Source organism: Gossypium hirsutum, chromosome A11, assembly GCF_007990345.1.
Source record: "Gossypium hirsutum isolate 1008001.06 chromosome A11, Gossypium_hirsutum_v2.1, whole genome shotgun sequence".
In the NCBI taxonomy this organism is placed as follows: Eukaryota; Viridiplantae; Streptophyta; class Magnoliopsida; order Malvales; family Malvaceae; genus Gossypium; species Gossypium hirsutum.
The window spans coordinates 114556129-114576875 of record NC_053434.1 but is presented as its reverse complement, the minus strand read 5'-3'; the positions used below and the strand labels follow the sequence as shown (position 1 = coordinate 114576875).

The 20747-nt window shown below is 30.0% G+C and overlaps 1 protein-coding gene and 1 pseudogene across 1 annotated transcript; both read left to right on the top strand.

Moving 5' to 3' along the window:
* The first annotated feature begins 13526 nt into the window (after positions 1-13526).
* Positions 13527-14591, top strand: LOC107939945 ((+)-delta-cadinene synthase isozyme A-like). The gene is made up of 2 exons (XM_016873331.1): positions 13527-13678; positions 14319-14591. The coding sequence occupies exons 1-2, from the start codon at positions 13550-13552 to the stop codon at positions 14589-14591; spliced, it is 402 nt and encodes a 133-aa protein (XP_016728820.1). The 5' UTR covers positions 13527-13549.
* A 198-nt stretch (positions 14592-14789) lies between these two features.
* LOC107939944 (probable terpene synthase 2) lies at positions 14790-16762 on the top strand (annotated as a pseudogene).
* Positions 16763-20747: the final 3985 nt, after the last annotated feature.

The window sequence follows — 20747 nt, the reverse complement described above, 5'->3', positions numbered from 1 at the left end:
CCTTCTGCCCACATACTTCTTCTAGAAGGCCTATTGAAAATACTCCCAAGTTATTCGCTCAGCCGTGTACCCCTTACCACAGGCTGCCACATTCTAGAAGGCCTCTTGAAAATACTCTCAAGTTATTCGCTCAGTCGTGTACCCCTTACCACAGACTGCCACCAACAATAGGCCTCTTCCCTAAGTAAGGACACAATGCCTCCAAAGTGTAGTCTATGTCCTCTAGAATCCTTTTTGTTGACTTCATCTAGTATTCCGCCACCGTAGGAGTCATACTAGCAATGCTTTTAAAAGCTTTTGCCTCATTTCATCGGAGTCCCTTTGCAACAAATCCACGGCTCTCCAATCCAGTTTAGGCTCCATCAACCCTTTGTAAAACCCTCAGCATTGCTTGGGTCACCATGTCATCACCAATATCGTAGCCTCTGACACCATTGTTGAAGGAGTTCTCCACATAATCCTCCTCAAGGTTTGGGTTTTCCCCTTAGATAGTAGGCAACTCTATAGGTGCAGCCCTACACGGCCTACCCCTACCACATCTACCTTGGGTGTTCATTCTCATTTGTGAAAGTTTGAAAGATAAAGTATGTCTACAGTTTTCAAACAATTCAAGCATTATTTCTCCTTCTAAATGTTTCATGGTCTAAAATGTATAGTTTATGAAAAGTTTTAACAGTAACTGTAGTAGGAACGACATAGGAGTCTCAGATTTAATTCTCCTACAAAAAATTAACTTTTCCAAAAAAAAATTTGGCATGGTTTTTCCCAAAATACCGTTTTTAATGCTTGTATGCAAGTTTATTCAATTTTTTACAATTCGAGTTTAGAAAAACTAAACTCTGATACCACTAATGTAACTTTCCCAACCTGACCTAGATGATAGACCCGAATTCAGAAAATTACATTAGCCACTGAAGTGACCTAGTAAGCTATTGGATCTTTTGAAACCAGTCATGTTAAAACAATTGTTTATTTTAGAGGAAAACTTGGTTACATACTGATTTATTATTCCTCAAAATTTTAATTATGATTTAGTAGCCAAAAAATTAATGTCTATTTGTTTTTAACAAAATCTAGGGTTCATGCATACTAATCAATAATCATGACATGATGTCTTAAAATTTTAAATTAAGTGTCATGCAAAATAAAATCCAACTCAAAACCTAAGTCCCATGCCATAGTTCGAAATAAAATAATAATACAATTTCTGAATGATAAAATATCAAATATATCTAAAAATATTTTAACAAAATTAAGCCGAAACCCTCTGTATGTCTAGTCTGCGTCCTAACCTGGTGGGTTATCTATAAGGATGAAAATTAAAAGGGGGAGTAAGCTATGAGGCTCAATGTGAGTTCAATCATAAGAAAATCAGTGTAACAGTCGATAAGGCATATTAAATAATAATGCATAAAATAATCGGAATTAAGTAGCATTTTAGAATATCAATTTTCAATTTGGCCATCATTAGCATAAAGAATTTGCAATAGCAATATTAGAATATTGATTTCACATATTACTTATTCATATATGTAGATATAAATATATCCTACTAGAAATTCTAGGTTTGTATGTACATGCTTTCATAGATGTCATACAATATCAATTTTAACACAAAAATCCTACCCCACCACTACAGACCATAATGGGAGTTCCCTAGAAATCCAACCACCAACACACTAGACTATGGATTAACCACCAATGTAACACCCCTAACCCGTATCTGTCACCGAAATAGGGTTACAAGGCATTACCGTACAATACGCATCATTCACATACATAATACATACATTTATGCATTCATAATCAAAATCCATTCAACACATTCACATTGTCCCTTATAAGGCCCTACGAGACCTTAAAACATGCTTAAAAGAGGTTCAGGACTAAACCATTCACATTTGAAAACTTTGGGTAACTTAGAAATTTTTCCAACATACAAGGGTCACACGCCCGTGTGAATTGGCCGTGTGCCTCACATGGCCACCAGACATGCCTGTGTCTCAGGCCGTGTGAAAAAAATGCATACGTATTGACTTGCACCACACGATCGGAGACACGCTCGTGTCTGGAGGGGTTACTGACTTGGGTCACACGACCGCAACACACTCATGTGCCAGCCCGTATGTCACACACGACCAGTAAACACGCCTGTGTGTCTAGGCCATGCCAAACCTGTAAGGTATACTAACTTAATTCTAAGGGCTACCCTTGAGGACACACGACTGTGTACCAAGGCCATGTGTCACACATGGTCAAGCCACATGCCTATGTGCTCGGCTGTGTGGAGTGAAAATAGGCTTGGTTGAAGCCACATTTCTCGCCCTTTTTTCATGCACACCTAGCAACCAAAATGGTATCATTTCAATACATTTATAGGCAGCCAAAACATGCCAATTCATATACAATTCATGCCATTCTATCTTCAACCATTTCACTACTCAATTCATAACCATAAACATACCAAAACAATATATCATTATCAACAATTTCACCTATCTTTCTATGTATTCTTCACATCATTTTATCAACTAAATTATGCTTCTCAAACATATCAATTCATCATCTATAAATCATGCCAAAATATACCATTCCTCAAGCATTAATACATCAATTAATAACTAACCAAATGAGCAACCATTTAGCCATACCAACAACCATGACAAACATGGCAAAACACAAGGTAACTTACATATCACATATATCACTTATCAAACACATAATTCAAGCCAACTTAAATGACCATACACACCAACATTTACATCATTAAACAAGCCAACACAGATGGCTAATATCATATCTCAAAACTTATTATCAATTTACTAGCCTATACATGCCATATACTGTATTTACAAAGTATCCAAAAATACCAACAAGTAGTTGATAGTGTGATGATGGTTTCTGATGATCCCCGAGTCTGAGCTAGCTTCGATGATCTATAAAACAGAGAAAGAACACACAGGGTAAGCTTTAAAAGCTTAGTAAGCCATATACAAATAAATTACCACATGAATCAACATCATTTCCATCAATAGGCATACTATGAGTAAGCATTGTAAGTTCACAAACCTTTCTCATTGTACACATATTCAATATATTAATTGAATTCATCAAATACTTCCCTTTTCAATACTCGTATGAATTTCTTATGTACCTGAGTCATTTAACTCATTTACACATTCTTTCTCAACTTGACTTTGCCCATTGACCCGTTCAAAATTGTTAAGGATATTCGAAAATCACATAAAGCTCGTACAATGCCATATCCTAGATATGGTCTTACAAGTTATCACATACCGATACCACAGTCCCAGACAGGGTCTTACACGAAATCGAATAACGATGCCAATGTCTCAGACATAGTCTTACACGTAATCACAATACAATGCCAATGTCTTAGACATTGTCTTACATGTAATCACATCTCGGTAACCTAATGTCATGACATTTGTATCCTATACTATTCCTAAGGTTCGTACGGGACTTTCGGATATCGTAACTTCATCAATTCTTGCTCGTATTTTTTCTTTCAACATTAATAGTAATTCAATAACAAATAAACATATATAAATCAATTTAAAGGTATTTATTTGCATATGAACTTACCTTGTATTCGAGATAAACGGACGGATCGACTACTCGATAACCTTTGATTTCCCCCGATCTAAATTTGATTTCTTTCTTTCTTGATCTATATAAATTCAAATTTAGCTCATTTAATCACCTATTCATTCAATTTCATCCAAAAATACCTATTTGGGCATTTTCACTTTAGCCCCTAAAGTTTCACATTTATTCAATTTAGTCCCTATTTCACAAAAACACAAATTACACCAAATTTGACAAAACCCATGCTTGGATGAATTTACTATAGGTCCCTAGAAATCCATATTTCACATTTAATTCACATTTCAACCCCTCAATTTACAAATTTCACAATTTAACCCTATTTAGACATTTTTACTCAAAATCATTTAACAAAACTCGTGTAACTATCAACAAATATCCATTATTCATCATCAAATATCACAAAACTCATTGATTCATAAATGAAATTTTACAAAATCACCAACAAACTCAAAAATTAAGGCACGTGCTAGCTAGTACTCGATGCAATGATCACAAAAACATAAAAATCATTAAGAACATGACAAAACACATACTAATTGCATCAATTTCCTTAGCCAAATGAAAAACTTATTTTCTCTTCTTTTTCTTCAAATTTCGGTGCATGGAGATGGAAAATAATGTTTTGATTCACTTTGTTTTATTAATAATAACATGATTTATCAATTACCAATATTAACCTTTAATAAACCATTATAAAATCACTTAATATATGTTCGTTTATGTCCATTCCCATTATCCATGGTCTAATATCAATATAAGGACCTTTCATTTAATAAACCATAACAAATAAACACTCTTAACTTATAGCACGCTACTTTTACATTTTACTCGATCCAGTCCTTTTCTCAAATTAAGCATTCAAATGCTAAAATTATTTCACAAAACTTTCACACACATATAATCACATGATATAAACACCAAAAATAATATTAAAATAATTTTCCAACCTCGAATTTGTGGTTCCAAAACCATTATTCTGATTTAGCTAAAACCGGGCTGTTACAACCAATAGTTTGAAGTTTTACTACCAATAGCTGTGAACACAAAAAAAAATGTTGCATATGGCTATGGGTACACAGTAAAATAATGCAAGTAAAATCTGCCAATGGCCATGGATGCACAACATGCTTACATATGATAGTTGTCAAAGGGTTGTGAATGCATAGCAAGATCGTTGCAGATGGAATCTGCCTATGGTTATGGGTACACAGCAAAATAAATACAAATACACTATCAATGCTTCATCCATTCATAATGTCCCACCCCATGCAATGCAATATAACATGTTTATCAGATTAATACAGTAGCATTAAAATATGCTTTTAACAAACTATACAATAGCAATCAGTATGCTCATATTGGTTTGATTCAATAGCACTTAGCATGCTTGTGATAGATCAATTCAGTAGTAAAAATCCTACTTTCTATGTGTTCAATTTAACAGTGACATAAGGTATACCATACATACGATAACAAACCCCAAAACAATGGACATATATATAATGTTTTCAATTCATGCATATATATATCATATTAAATCAATTCATCAAATCATTGATTATAACATAATTCATATCATCAAGGCTCAATTGAATAATTTAAAGTACTATAAATAGTTTGGAAATCATTCAAGGACTAAACTGAACAAAACATAAAATTATGGGTTAAAATTGTAAAATATAAGCTACAAGGGACACACGGTCGTGTGACCGGACCATGTGGAATGCCTTGGACTATGTGGAGGGGGTACACAGCTATGTGGCTAGGCCGTATGCAAGACTATAGCCGTGTTGTATTTGCAAAATTAATATATAAGGGAGACACGACCTCATAGAAAGCCATTGAAGGATCTTAGGTCACTTGGGAATCAAATAACCTAGGGTTTCTAAGGAAACATGGTAGCGTATGGGGATCGTGTAGTCCAAACAGGTGGCCCATACAACCGTGTGGGCCTATCCTAGGCACGAATTTTCCCCAATTCACTTATAAAAGAACACACACACCTGTCACCGGGATCTCAAGCAACATTCCTTAAGTTCCAATATGATCTAGGGTACCTAAATCAGGTCCTTCAAACAAAATTCACGTAAGAATTAATAACGGATTTCAAGAAAATCAAGATTTTAGAAGATTTCAATGAGATTCGCAAAAGATCATTTAGTCGATCTTTAAAATTAACATGAATAGAAATTATACAAGAATTTAAGATCTCAACTTCGGGATTGGAATGTTCTTACCTATTCTTGGCAATGATCGAAGAATGTTTCTAATTGCAATCACGAATCCAGTTGAAAAACGAGTTAAAATCGAGAATAGATTTTGATATGGGGTAATCAAGAATAATTTTTAGTAATGGAACAAAATTTCAATGAAAAGAAAAGGAAAGAAAAGAAAGAGGGAAGAAATAGAAAAGATGGATGTAAAATTCTAGGAGAATTGGAAAAGGAAGCAAAATCCTAACCTAATTTGGAAATGGTTTAAATAGCTAGTGTTTTCAAATTTTTGGGAGTTGTTTAGGCAACTTGTCAAACTCATTTTTAACGGGGTTTGAAAAACGGGGTTCGAATTTTAAAAAAATAAAAACGGGAGTCGCCACCAACCTTTTTAGGTGCGATTGGATCACCTTTAAGCATTTTGGTCTACGAAAATTTAAGTAAACAGGGTCGGGAGTCGGTTACGTACGAGGAAGTATTAGCACCGTCGCAACGCCCAAAATCGGTACCAAATTGAATAGTTTTCTGTCTTAATGTCAAAATTTTGAAAGAGTTTAAAAATAGGATCCCTTTTAAAAGTCAGAATAATTTGAGTTTAAAACCAAGATTCCTTCATTCCAAAAATATATAAATATCACATCCAGCATGATAGGACATGATATTCTAAAATTCTTGTAACTGAAATCACCTTGTAATTTATAAAATCATTTAGAAGGGTATTTTAGGCATTTAGACAAATGGGAAATCGCAACCCAGCATGTTAGGGCACCATTTCCCGAATTCCTAAATACGAAAAAGTATTGCCTCATTTTTAAAACTCTTTTGGGGTTTTAAAAAAAATTAAATGATGATGCATTTAACATATTTCAAGATATCAATAATAACATAAACTACATGGTACATATTTTAGCAATTCATGCAAATATACTTAAAAACAACATACATTAACATTTCATGCAAAACACAACGTGGAAAACCCTAAATTTCATAACATATATGCAAACATAGATTAAAATAACAACATAAATAATCAATTTTTATGCAAATATATAAAAACAATAAATAACATAAAAATAATTTAAGATAAATTTAACATACTAAAAACACTAAATAAAAAAACATATGAAAATAAATCAACAAATTTATGAACATATATAAAATAAGTCAAAAAGAAAATAAATGCAGTATAACAAATATTTAAAACAGTATATAAATAGTGAAAAGAGATTTTTTTTAAAAAAGGTTAATATATATACAAAAAATATACTGTATGGTATAATAACCTAATATATATACTTATAATAATATGTTAAATAGGAATAAAATTTTGTAATAAGTTTAGAAGATTATATAACATATTAAATATTCAATAATATGTGATAATAATTTACAAGTGTTAAAATTATAATAATAAAGATAAAGATAAACAACATAATAAATAATATATGATAGAATATAAATAAATAATAAATAATATATATAATAGACAACATAACATAATAATATAAATATATAATAAAATAATATACGATAAATAATTTTTTATATATGAATAATGTTTATAGTAAAATAAATAATATATAAAATACTTAAAATAAATAAATAAAAAAACTTAGAAATATATAAAAAATGATTAAAATTAATGATTAATAAAACTGTAGGGTTAATTTTTAAAATATCAAAACTGAATTTGGGCCTAATTAGAGTGCGCGTTTAAAGAGAGGGACTCACTGGGTAAATAACCCTAATCCCTAAAACGTCACCGTTTCCAACGTTCAGGTATCACAGGCTCGAGACTAAATTGAAATTAAAAATAAAGTTATTGGGCAAAATTTAAATATGAAAGACATTTAATTTTAAAGGATAGAAATGCGAAAGGACCAATTGGACAATTATTCCACTAACAGAAAACACGCAGATCCCTTGGCTGGGTCAGTTCAACACACGGGTTATATGCTTAAAAGGCGCCGTTTTAAGGCTTATTGTTTTAAGCCAAAACGGTGTCGTTTTATACTATTATAAAAATAAAATTTTACACCCAAATTCATTTAAACCTTGCCCTTTTTTTAAAACTCTCTCTCGGTTCTTCTCCTCAGCCCGGAATCCGAAAAAAGCTCCGACAGTCGACCGCTACACGCGCCATCGTACACGGCGGTCAGAGAGTCTAAAATCTTCCGTTTTCTAAGCGCGTCAAAGGTAACCCTCTTTCCCTCTTTTTGGTAATATTCTTTAAAAATGTTGTTTTGTATGTATTGAAAAAAAATAGAAACAAAAAATAACAATAAACAAAATATCAATTGAAAAAAACAGAAACGAAAAATAACAATAAACAAAATATCACCTTCTTAAAAAAAAAACACTGTTTGTGTTTCTGTTTGCGTAGTAAATCGTACAACTGTTTGCGTGTGTGGTTCGTGTCCCTATTACAACGATAGCACTCAAGCTTTATAGCCACTGTTTACATTTGGTAAGAATAATTTCCTTTGGTTTCTTCCTATTTTTGTGCTGCTATGCTGCTTTTCTTTCCATTTGTGTGCAGGTGAGCGGGGAAATCACGGCGGTGATGAAGGCTTGACGATGGCGGCAACGGACCAGGCATTGACTGCGCATTGGTGCTTGCGGCGCGAGATCTTCTGATGTTTGGTATGGCTTGGGAGCTGCGGCGCAAACCCTAGCTAGGGTTTCCCGGAGCTGAAGATAGGTTGGGCCAATTGGGCCAATTAAGTCTTGGGTTACTGGACTAGTTTAGGGTATCAGGGGTATTGGGTATTTGATTGTAAATGGGCTACTGGGTTAAGCGGATTATTGGGTTAGTGTTTAGCTGGGTTGTGGGTGTAACGGGTTATTGGGTTAGGCATTTAATTTTGGGCCTACGGGTTAGTGGGCTATGGTATTTGGGTTCTGTAAAAGGATTTAAATGGACTGTTTAATTTTATTTTTTGTTTAATTTCATTTTTTAATTTTTGTAAGCCCTGGCAAAATATGGTTCTACACAACTAATCCTTTCTACCGAGAAAAAAAGAAATGGAAATGGGGAAGATGAGGTTTTAATAATGGTAGGCTAACGGAAGGAGAATGTTTAACCATTAGGCTACTACCTATTTCTTGTTTATTTTCTACTCCATTTAATATTTGTTTTAGAGTTGTTTTCATCCTAGTTTGTTGAAATTAGAAAGAAAAGAAAATAGGAGAGGGATAGGGTGGGGTAGATAGAACCTAAGATCTCTAAGGAGTGTACCAACTACATAACCACTAAAGCTAGGTCATTCCTTACTTATTTATTTCATTTGACCATATATATTTTGGGGTGTTACATGCTAATTGTGCATTTCCATGTTAGCCACTCTAAATTTAGGATAAACTACCTATTAGACACTTTAAATGGGATTGTTCCTATTTTGGTCACTCTAAAACAATACATGAAAATGTATTATGTTTCCACTACCATTTAATGGTAAAGTAATCAATTTGATCAATTTCTTTTTTGGAGTGACCAAATTAACAAAAAAGTGAAATGACCAAAATGAGAATAACCACTATTTAGAGTGATCAACGAGATAATTTACCCTTATTTTAAAGTTCACCTAACAATTTACTTTTGTAAAAAAAAAGTATATATTTAGATATCATGCATATTAGTAATAATCATGTTATAACAGATCAGTACGGTAGCAATAATCATGCTTATAACAAATATATATAGTAGTAATTGTCATGCTTTATAATAAATCATAACAATAGCAATATCTTGCTTATCATGTGTTCAGCCTAATGATAGCAATAGGCATGTATATCATGCAATCAGTAATACAGTGGTGGAAACAACAATGGCAGTTCATCAGAAATTCATTAACAGTAGACATGTAATATTTACATATCATGCATATAAAGTAATAATTTCAACAGTCCAATCTTGGATTCCATCATTATCCATATAATCAAGGACTCAATTGAATGAAATAAAGCACTAAAAACCTTTTGAGAACTAATTAGGAACTACATTGAATATATCATAAATTTCTAGGCAAAACTAAAAAATTTGTAAAAACAAAGGTCACATGGTTGTGTGGCCAGATCGTGTGGGGGGGGGTTGCATGGCCATGTGGTTTACGAACGATACTAGGGTTTCCATGGCACATGGTCGTCTGGTCCACATGTGTAACAGGCCGTGTAGCCCTAATCCTAGGCACGATTTACTCCGATTCGCTTGTAAAAGAACACACATATTTTGTTGGGGGTCCAATCAATGTTCTTCGCCCTCAAATATGGTCTGATGCACCTAAAACGAGTCCCTCAAACAATAATTTCACATGGGTTAACGTTTGCTTTCTAAGATTTACCAGAATTCAACGATATTAATAAAGATTAGTAAAGAACCGTGAAAGATTGACTAATTGGTTTGAAAGATCAATATTGTATAAAAATTCTTTGAAATTTGGGGGTCCTAAACTTTAGATCAGGATAGAGGTTATCGACGTAGAATTTCAACAATTAGTAGAGAATTAATTTAACGGGAATTGGTTTGATATGGTAAGCAAAATAATTTCAGCAACAAAATATGTAAAATTTGATGTAAAAGAGATGAAAGTGAAGAAAAGAGAGAAGAAATAGAGAGAGGAAAGAAAATTCTAATTGAGATTGAAAATAAAACAAGAAAACCTAGTCTAATTAGGAAAAAAATGGCTAAATACATATGTTTTGAATTCCTAAGGGTGGCAAGAACAATTATACCAAGTTTTGGGCCAAAATTTTAAAAAAAAAATTGAAAAGGACATTTTTTAGAATAGGGTGGCTCAAAACTTATGCAAGGAGGAGTGGCATATAACCATTAGGCCATGGCCTATTTCTTGTTTAATTTCTACTTCAAATAGTATTTATTTTAGTATGACTTTTATCTTAGATTGTCGAAAATTTAAAAAGGAGGAGGAGAAAGTTATGATTTGAACCTAAGACCTTTAAGAGATATACAAATTACTTATCCATCAAGACTAAAGCTTATTTTTTATTTAATTATTTTAACTAACCTCCTATATTTTGAAATATTACCGTCCTTCTAACGTAATACAATCTATTAAGTTACAAAGAGGCTTAACTACACTCATAATTCTATTGAGGGTTATTATATTAAAAGTTAAAAGTTTGAGAGTTAACATTCATAATAAAATATTATTTATAACAAAAACGACTTTATCAATAACATAATTATTGTTTAGAGCTTTAAATTAAACTTTAAATGCGAAAAATTTTGTAGCATTATCCAAAAAATACTTAAGATTAAATTTGTTTTATACGTAACTTTAATAAAAAAATTTTTAATATTGCTTTTTAAAATTTTTAAAACAAAAAAGAAATTCAATGTGTTAAACGTTTATAAAAAATTATATACTTATTTAAAAAGTTATTAAATTTTTTTATATATTTGACGCCAATAAAAAAATAAAACATGGTTAAAAACAACAAAAAAATCGAAGATTTTGAATATTTTAAATGCTATTTTAAATTTTTTTTACATTTATGTTTTAAATATTTTTTATATTTAATTCTAATTAAGAATCTTAAAAATTTTTAAAATATTTTTCTATATTTGGTTAATATATAACACTCTTTTGTTAATTGAGTATTAGTTTAATTGACATTAATTTTTTTGTCAGTGTAGGAGGTCGTGGGTTTAAGTGCGCTGGAACGTATTATCTTTCTATTTAAGGATTACGTATAATAAGATTACCAATATACCTTTTTATTCAACAAGAAGCTTTGAGAAATTGACAAGTGTCTTTTTTAAAAAATATTTATTTTTTTAATATTTTACTACAACCCTATAGGACAATTGTCAACCCTTGTGGAGTCTAAAAACTCTATTAATATTATACCAAACAATTTCTCATATATTTATAGCAACATATTCAATATTAGTAGAGTTTTAGAAAAATAGATATTTATAAAATAAAAATACATTAATTTTTTAAAATTATTTATAGAATAAAAAAATATATTACCAACATAACAAATACTAACCTTAAATATATATTATAGAGGAAGCATATTTTGAGAATAAAAATACATTTGCGAGTGAGTTTTGACTATCATTCTTAATTTTTTTTTACTCAAAAATAGGAGCATAACAATTTGGTGATTCAACATTAAGTTCTACCTAACAATTGAAAAGCATCGAATTATACTTTTTTTAAATTTTAGTACTTTATAAATTATTTAATTTATTTTCTGTCAATAAAATATTTAATTTTTAATTATTAAAATTGATTACTACTTTTTTATGAAAATTTGTTTGCCAATTTTTTATTTTCAAAATTATATTTTTGTGTTAATATATTATACTTAAAAGTAAAATGTGAATTAATTAAATATTTTAAATATAACACACAATAAATCCGTGCATCACAATGGTATAAAAACTAATATATATATTGCAAAATATTTAGTAAAAATATCATAGTAATCCCTTTATTATATTTTAGATTATATTTTATTATTTTATTGAAAGAATAATTGGATAAAGCAGCAACATAATCTATTAGTTAAATTTGTGCCATTAAAAATTTATTTTGGTAATTTTTGCATAAAAAATAATAGAAATTTTAGCACGCAATCTTTATTGAATTTTACTTCTACTCTTTTTATTTAGTGTAAGTAGGCCCTCAACGTTTTATTTCTGACATAGCATTGTTTTGTTGTTGGCAAATAATTTCAAAGTTCTCAAAAAAAAAATCATAATAAAAACTAGAAATAAATAACTCTTTAGAATTAACATTTACAATTATTGATTTCTTCTTCCTTGAGGGACCCACTTTTTTTGGTGATCATATCAATCATGGGTTAGAATTATGCACTACCTTTTCAGAAAGAAAGCTCAAATACATATATGCTGCTTTTTTTTTTACGTCTTTATAATTAGGTTTATATTTTAGATATATGTATTTTGTTACTATATTTGTTCAACTTGAAAAATATAAATATCAAAAAATATATATTAAATATGTTGAAGAAAGATATGTTAAAATCTTAAATATTCCTACATTACATGTGTTTTATAGTATTTATTACATTGTTTTTGTATTTAATAACTAAAATATCTAAAATAATCAAGTTTACATTTAATATGTTCAAAAAAATACATAGATAATGAGGTGTAGTGCAATGATTGCATAGGGGAAAAACAGGGAGGTTGGCATGTCTTGATTTCCTAAAAATAGAAAATTTTTTATTTAGACTTTTTATATTTTATAATATTAAATTAGTTATAGTAAAATTGTATCTTGACCCCTTAAAATGATAAAATTTTGATTTAATACTTTAAAATTTTAAAGATATAGACTATATCTTTTTTAAATATATATTAAATTTAGCTACGACTTGTTTGAAATAATGATTAGAGCTTTCACCTGACATTTTAATGGTACGACTTTAAACCCTATCATCTTCTTCCTCCTTCTTTCAATAGTGTATTGATAAGAAAATTATTATTTCTAAAAATATTTTTCCTCGTAATAGATTCTAGTAGAAAATTAGGAAGACTCAAACGCTCGGTGATAAACAAAAGAATGAATAGATTTTAGATGTGATACATTGTATCATGTATATTGGATCTTGATGGGCATCAAAGGAGGTGCCTATAAATGCATGCAACTTAGAAAAGCATTTGGATCACTCAAATCTCAAATAGCTTTTAGTACACAACAAAAGAAAAAATGTCTTCTCATAATTCTGCAAATCTTGTTGTAACTCATGATAATAAAATGTCAAAGGAAAATCGCCATTTGGCCGATTTTAATCCTAACTTTTGGGGAGACATTTTCCTCTCTTCTCCTGCTGAAATGGTACGTTTCTTATCTGTGAATATCTCATGTATTTGATTGATAGATTTTAAAGGGTAAAAGTATCATGAGGTTTCTGTACTAACATTCAGATCTCATTTTGTCCCTTTTAGTTAAAAAATAGATAAATTATTCTCTGTATGTTAAATTAAAGAGAAAATTTGTTCTTTCACGTTAAAAAATTATCTATTTTTATTGTTAAAAACTGTCGGAGTTGACGAAACAACAAAACACTTATGCCACATATACCTCATGCTAATATATATGGATCAATTTTTAATAGTAAATATGGATAAATTTGTTAACAGAATGACCGGTTTACTCTTTAATCTAACGTATAGGGACTAATTTGCCTATTTTAAGTAGAGGGTGCAAAATGAAATCCCACTCCTAGTACAAGGGCCTCCATGATATTTTTACCATTTTAAAGGTTTTTTTTATATATATATTTGAAGGATTATATATTCTTTCAAAAAAATAATATATTTATTTTCATTTCATTCTGTATTTGATATAAATGTTAGATAAAAAAAAATTGAAAATGTTGAGTAACATAATATGAAATTGATTATAAGTATAGCCTTAAAATACAATTAATAATGTGATTTTTAAAATGAATTGAAAGCGTTTCAAACATGAACAGAATATAGATGCTAAAGCTCATCTACAATACGAAGAATTGAAGCAACAAGTGAAGAGGATGTTGGTGATAAGTACAGATAAACCTTGCAAAAATTTGGACATAATTGATGCAATCCAACGCTTAGGTGTGGCTTATCATTTTGAGAAAGAGATAGAAGATGCTTTACATATTATTTATCATCATCATTGCAATAATGCTCAGATTGATGATGACCTCTACACTGCTTCTGTTCGATTTCGTCTACTGAGAGAGAATGGCTTCAATGTTTGTTAATTTGTTAGAAGCAATATATATATATATTAATAAAGATAGTGCTTTAGATAGATATTATAAAAATATTTAATTGATTAAAATTTTATATAAATGATAAATGCCATTATATTGATAAATTCAATAACGTAATCGATATAATTTAAGTGGATCCCTTCTTATATATATAAACTAAAAATGAAAGAGTTTACAATCTAGAATATCGAAAAAGGTTGCGAATCTTTGGGATTCAAACTCATTGCTTCCTCTCTCTTTTTTTTTTATGTTTTCAAATAGTGACTTCTTTTATACCAAAGGAAAATAATATTTCAAATTTATTTGGTGATTGAGCAGAGACGTTCAATAAGTTCATTGATGAGAAAGGGAAATTTAAAGAATCATTAATCAATGATGTGAAAGGTATGCTAGAATTGTATGAAGCTGCACACTTTCAACTGCATGGAGAAACTATATTAGAGGAAGCTCTTGCTTTTACTATGTCCCATCTAAAGTTGGCGGAAACTAGGACGGACTATCCTCTCTCTTCACAAATGGCTAATGCTCTAAAGCGACCCCTTCGCAAGAGCTTGCCAAGGTTGGTTGCTAGGAGTTACATTCCTATGTACGAAGGATATGCTATCCTTAACAAAAATTTAATGAAATTTGCAAAGTTAGATTTCAACATGGTACAACATTTACACAAGGAGGAGTTAAGCAAGATAAACAGGTAACCTTATTCATAGCCAGACCTATACACAAGCCAACTGTTGACATATATTTATCGTTATTTTTTCTTGTTTTAGGTGGTGGAAATGTTTAGATGTTGCAACTAATTTTCGTTTTATACGGGATAGATTGGTGGAGTGTTATTTTTAGATATTGGGAGTATACTTTGAACCCCATTACACCACTGCTAGAACTTTCATGACCAAAGTTATATCGCTCACATCAATTTTGGATGATATTTATGATGCATATGGCGCATATGAAGAACTTGAAATATTTACAGAAGCAATCCAGAGGTCACTTGAAGCATTTATTTTCACCTTCTCTTCAAACTCATCAGAAATAAATGTTTTTAATTGAATTAAGATAGAAATAACCATTTGAATTGATGACATATTGTAGGTGGGATATCAACTGCATAGATCAACTCCCAGACTACATGAAAGTGTGGTATAGTGAAATCTTAAATGTTTATAATTAAAGAAATGGAAGATCTAATGTCCAAAAACGGAAAATCATATCGTGTCCAATTCGCGATAAAAGCGGTATATATGACTAATTTGTTTTCTTTTTTTCCAGGAAACTACTTAATTTGCAATCTTAATCAACTACATTATCTGGTTTTTGTTAACTTTTTGTTTGTTTGTGAATAGATGAAACAACAAAGTCAAGTCTACCATGCTGAGGCCAAATGGCTCCATGAAAATTACACACCAACAATGGAGGAGTATATGCCAATAGCATTAGTTTCTTGTGGTTATCCGCTACTTACAATTGCATCTTTTGTTGGCATGGATGATAGCATAACAAAAGAGACATTTATTTAGGCATTCAATGACCCCAAAATTTGTAGAGCTTCAAATACTATTTGTAGGTTGATGAGGGATATCGTTAGCCACAAGGTATACAATTTAGTTATTGTTCATCTCCATAACCCATAAAACAGAAATGGATGAGTAGCTCTACATTAGCTGAAGTTAAATTATGTTTTATTGTAGTTTGAGCAAGAGAGAGGACATGTTTCATCGGCTGTGGAGTGCTACATGAAACAACATGGGGTGTCAATGCAAGAGGCATACAATGAGTTCTACAAGCAAATCAACAATGCTTGGAAGGATATTAATGAAGAGTGCTTGAAACCAACAGCAGCAGCACCAAGGTCGGCTCTTAATCGAATTCTAAATCTTGCAAGGGTTATGGATCTCTTTCACAAGGGTGAAGAACTGAAGATGCTTACACGCATGTTGGTGATGCAGCAAAAACTAACATCAATGCCCTGTTGATTGATTCAATCCCAATTTGATTCAAGAATTTAAAGTTCAATTGAACTCGAGCTCACTTTTGAGAAGTACATCCTAAAATATCAGCATTTGCATGAAATTTATTCTTTTATCCTCGTGTGGTCAGCTCATTCGTGAAATAAAAAGGCATGGTTCTACTTGCCAACTTTTTCCCGAGTTGAGTGCTTTATGTAGCTCGGGTTGTTTAAGTGTTTATTGTGTATTATCTCTCTTTTATTAACAAAATTTCATGCTTTTAAAAGAAATGGTGTTGTAAAGAACAAAAATAATCAATGTTGTTATTTTTGAAACATTTTCAAAATATATATAGTATTTATCAACAGAAAATGACAAAAACTCACATAAAGAAACAAATAATTTTCTTATCTTGATTAGCACAAGTCATTAGCACCATTTTATACAGCATTGAGCATTAACTATCATAACAAAGTAATTTCTACCTAGCTAACAACCAACTGACTTCAGCTAACTACCAATTGACTTGACAAACTAGCTAACTGCTAGTTGTTATCTAATGGTATTCAAATAGTTGCAAATGAAAAGTTATAAGTAAACAAAAGTTATATCATTTGGTTATCAATCAAAAGTTGTCACTATTTATAATAATGAGTTATGCCTCTTAAATTCAAAAGTTATATCCCTATTAAGAGACATGAGATCACCTCCTATAAGTAGGAGTGAAATTTCATTTATATGACACACCCAAAAAGATAGGAACAAAGTTTCTTATTATTCTTCCATGATCTTTTATTTTCTTAGATTGTTTTATAAAAAATTATTATGGAAATTCTTTATAGAAATTGATATTCTTACTATGCTCTGCTTAGTGCTCAGTGGATTGTTTCCCTCAGTGCAAAACATAGACAACCATTGGGCTTCATTGTATGCTTGAGGTTCATTTGTTAGTAACTATTTTTCACACCGTAATATAAGTTAGGGCAAATAGAACATTAAACAAAGTGACATTGATACAAATCTTGAAGCTTTTATTAATTTATCATAAATTCATTTTTATCCCCACACCGACAATTTTATAACTTTTATTTTGAAGTGATTTTTGTTTTTCAATACTGTGATATCATATCAAGGTAAACTACTCGTTAGTCACTCTAAATAAGGGTTGTTCCAACTTTGATTACCCCAAACTTATTTTATTAAGTTGGTCACCCAAAAAAAGAAAGTGTTCAAATTGATTACTCTACTATTAAATGATAACAGAATGCTAACTGAGCATTTCCATGTTAGCCACTCTAAATTGAGGATAATCCACCTATTAGTCACTTTAAATAGGAGTTGCTCCTATTTTGTTCACTGTAAAACAATACATGAAAATATATCATCTTTCCACTGCCATTTAACGGTAAAGTAATCAATGTGATCAATTTCTTTTTTGGAGTTACCAAATTAACAAAAAAAATTTGGAATGACCAAAATAAAAATGACCAAATTAACACTAGCAGTATATTTTTCTATTCCACAAGCAGTTTAAAATATTAACATGTATTTTCATTTTTTAAAATATCTATTTTAAAAAAAAATTCCACTGATACTGTACCAAATAATTTCCCATAAATTTATAGTAGCATATTCAATGTTAGGGAAATTATTTGGTACAATACCAATAAAGTTTTTAGACTCCACAAGCAGAATAAAGAGGTTTGACAACTGTCTTATAGAGTTATAGTAAAATATTTTAAGAAAAGACACTTGTAACAAGTGTACCAAATACTAACCCCTAATATTAATTTTATTATTCTATCTTTTTTAATAATTTATACAATTATGAAAATTGAAAAGAGTATTATATTTTAAACAAATATTAATTAGGTATTTTAATTTTTTTAATATTCTTAATTTGAATTAAATATAAAAAATATTTAAAATATATATGTAAAAAAAATTAAAATAGCGTTTAAAATTTTTCAAAATCTTTTGATATTTTTTAACCATGTTTATTTTATTATTATAGAAAAATATTTAAAAAAACCATTTTAAATAAGTACTTTTTTTTTTGGTAAACGTTTAACACTTTGAATTTCCTTTTTGTTTTAAAATTTTTAAAAAGAAATATTTAAATTTTTTATTAAAGTTACGTATAAAACAAAAATTTAATCTAATACAAAAATAAGTGTTTTTTAGTACAAAAGTTGCGTATAAAACAAATTAGTAGGTTCCATGAAATGAAAAATTCTTCGAATAAATGAACAAGAAATAAATATAGTCACATGTTAAAGGAGGCACATACTCATGAAGAGACCTAAGACATAATTTTTGATAAAACCTCATATAATATTCAAGTACCTAGAATTATGACTATAATAAGATATCTCAATAAGTTCTGTCATAATCGAAGATGATGGATCTAATAAAAAGAAATTATTTTCAACAACGATAATATACATAGAATACTTCAATATTTTGGAAAGTGAGAATCTTGAATGAAAATATATTTGAAAGCATACAACTCATCAAAATAAATAGACACTTCTTTATAACTTACGAAATGTTTCTCGAACCTGAAGTCCAAACACTAGATGGTATAAAGTCAAGTGGAGTACATGTTAGTATAACAGTGAAAAATGCAAGTCATAATATATATATATATAAATGACTTGTAATATAGACTTTCACAAGACACTTTGTTTTGACTATGAAAATAATTTGTGGTGGATGCAATAGTCTGGCACTATATAAATTTATTTATTTACATCTAGTGAATCTGTATTCAACTGATATAATTTATTTAGTAATATTATAAAAATGAAAATCCCTAAAGAATTTATGTGGAAAGCATAAAACTTGAGTTTCGTCAAAAAATCATTAAATGTGAATATGAGCTTCTTCACATGTTTTTATTAATTAATGTATTTATACATATAGGTTATTACTATTGTTGATATTATTGTATCAAATACTATTGGAGTTCTTGAAAAATTTCCAAGAGCAATAATTATTCGGTAGATAAACTTTATAATTAAAGTATATCTAAAAATAAAATTTTGCCTCAATCCGTCAAGCGTTCAATAAGGACAAATGATCACATAATACCATTACAAAGAATTATTATTAAGTATCCAAATAGTGTTTATATAATCAAAATTAATCAAGATCATTTTTTTCATATAGATTGGAGATATTGAAAAGGAATACAAATGGTCATACAATTATATTATAAAATGATGGTCCCGAAATACCATTTCTTTATGTATCCAATACACTCATTGTTTGGTAATAGTGGATAATACAATACATCATGCTTTACAAAATTATTGGCGACATCTAAAGCATGGAAATGCAATTGAATTTTATTGCTATATTGATACGCATCAACAGAATTTGTCGTATATGGTTATGATTTACTATTGATAAATAATATTGAACATCTCAATATTGAGTTATAAAATGATGTTCAAATAACGGGCAGTATAATAAGCATTGTAGTCTTTTTTCTTTGACAAGGTTTTATCCCATTGGGTTTTACACTCAAGGTTTTTAATAAGGTAGGTTTGTCAAAGTGTACTATTTTTCTTTCACTAGGATTTTTTTTCTGTAGGGTTTTCTGTAGTAAGGTTTTAACGAGGTATAATCATTCATTGTTAATGGACATCCAAGGGGAATGTTATAAATATTACTTTATTATGGATGTCCATAACTCTCAAAGTTGTAACCCCCATTATTGTACCCACAATGGAATTATAAAAGTTTTATATTAAAATTAAACCTCTATTTATTCTTAATTAAAAAACATTGTTTACTTGAAACAAGTACAGAATTCTCATATTTAAAAATATTTATAGGTTATGTTTACCTAGTAGCACAAATTAGGTTTTTTGTCTGCTTTGTAGCATGAATCTCACTTTTTAGGGTTTTTTTAGGGTTTTGCTATCGATTAAAGGGGATAGTGATCTCCAGGATTGAATGTGCGTTATGGCTAACATTAATACGGTGGATGAAGATTTAGCCAATCTCAATATTATGGATGAAGAGGGAAATCCCATGGTGGTGATAGGTGATGATACCGCCATAGAGCAATTATACGAATTATGTCTGGTAGGGGCGAGTTCTTACTGATAGCGTTGTGAATTTTCCATCCTTAAAAAATACTCTGGCTAATTTGTAGCATCCGCTGAGAGGGGTGACTATCATGGAGGTA

Excerpts from the sequence above, each read along its gene's own strand:
- LOC107939945 (XM_016873331.1), top strand. The coding sequence starts at position 13,550 with ATGTCTTCTCATAATTCTGCAAATCTTGTTGTAACTCATGATAATAAA. Across the intron at positions 13,679-14,318 it reads TCTCTTCTCCTGCTGAAATG|AATATAGATGCTAAAGCTCA; the intron begins GTACGTTTCTTA and ends AAACATGAACAG.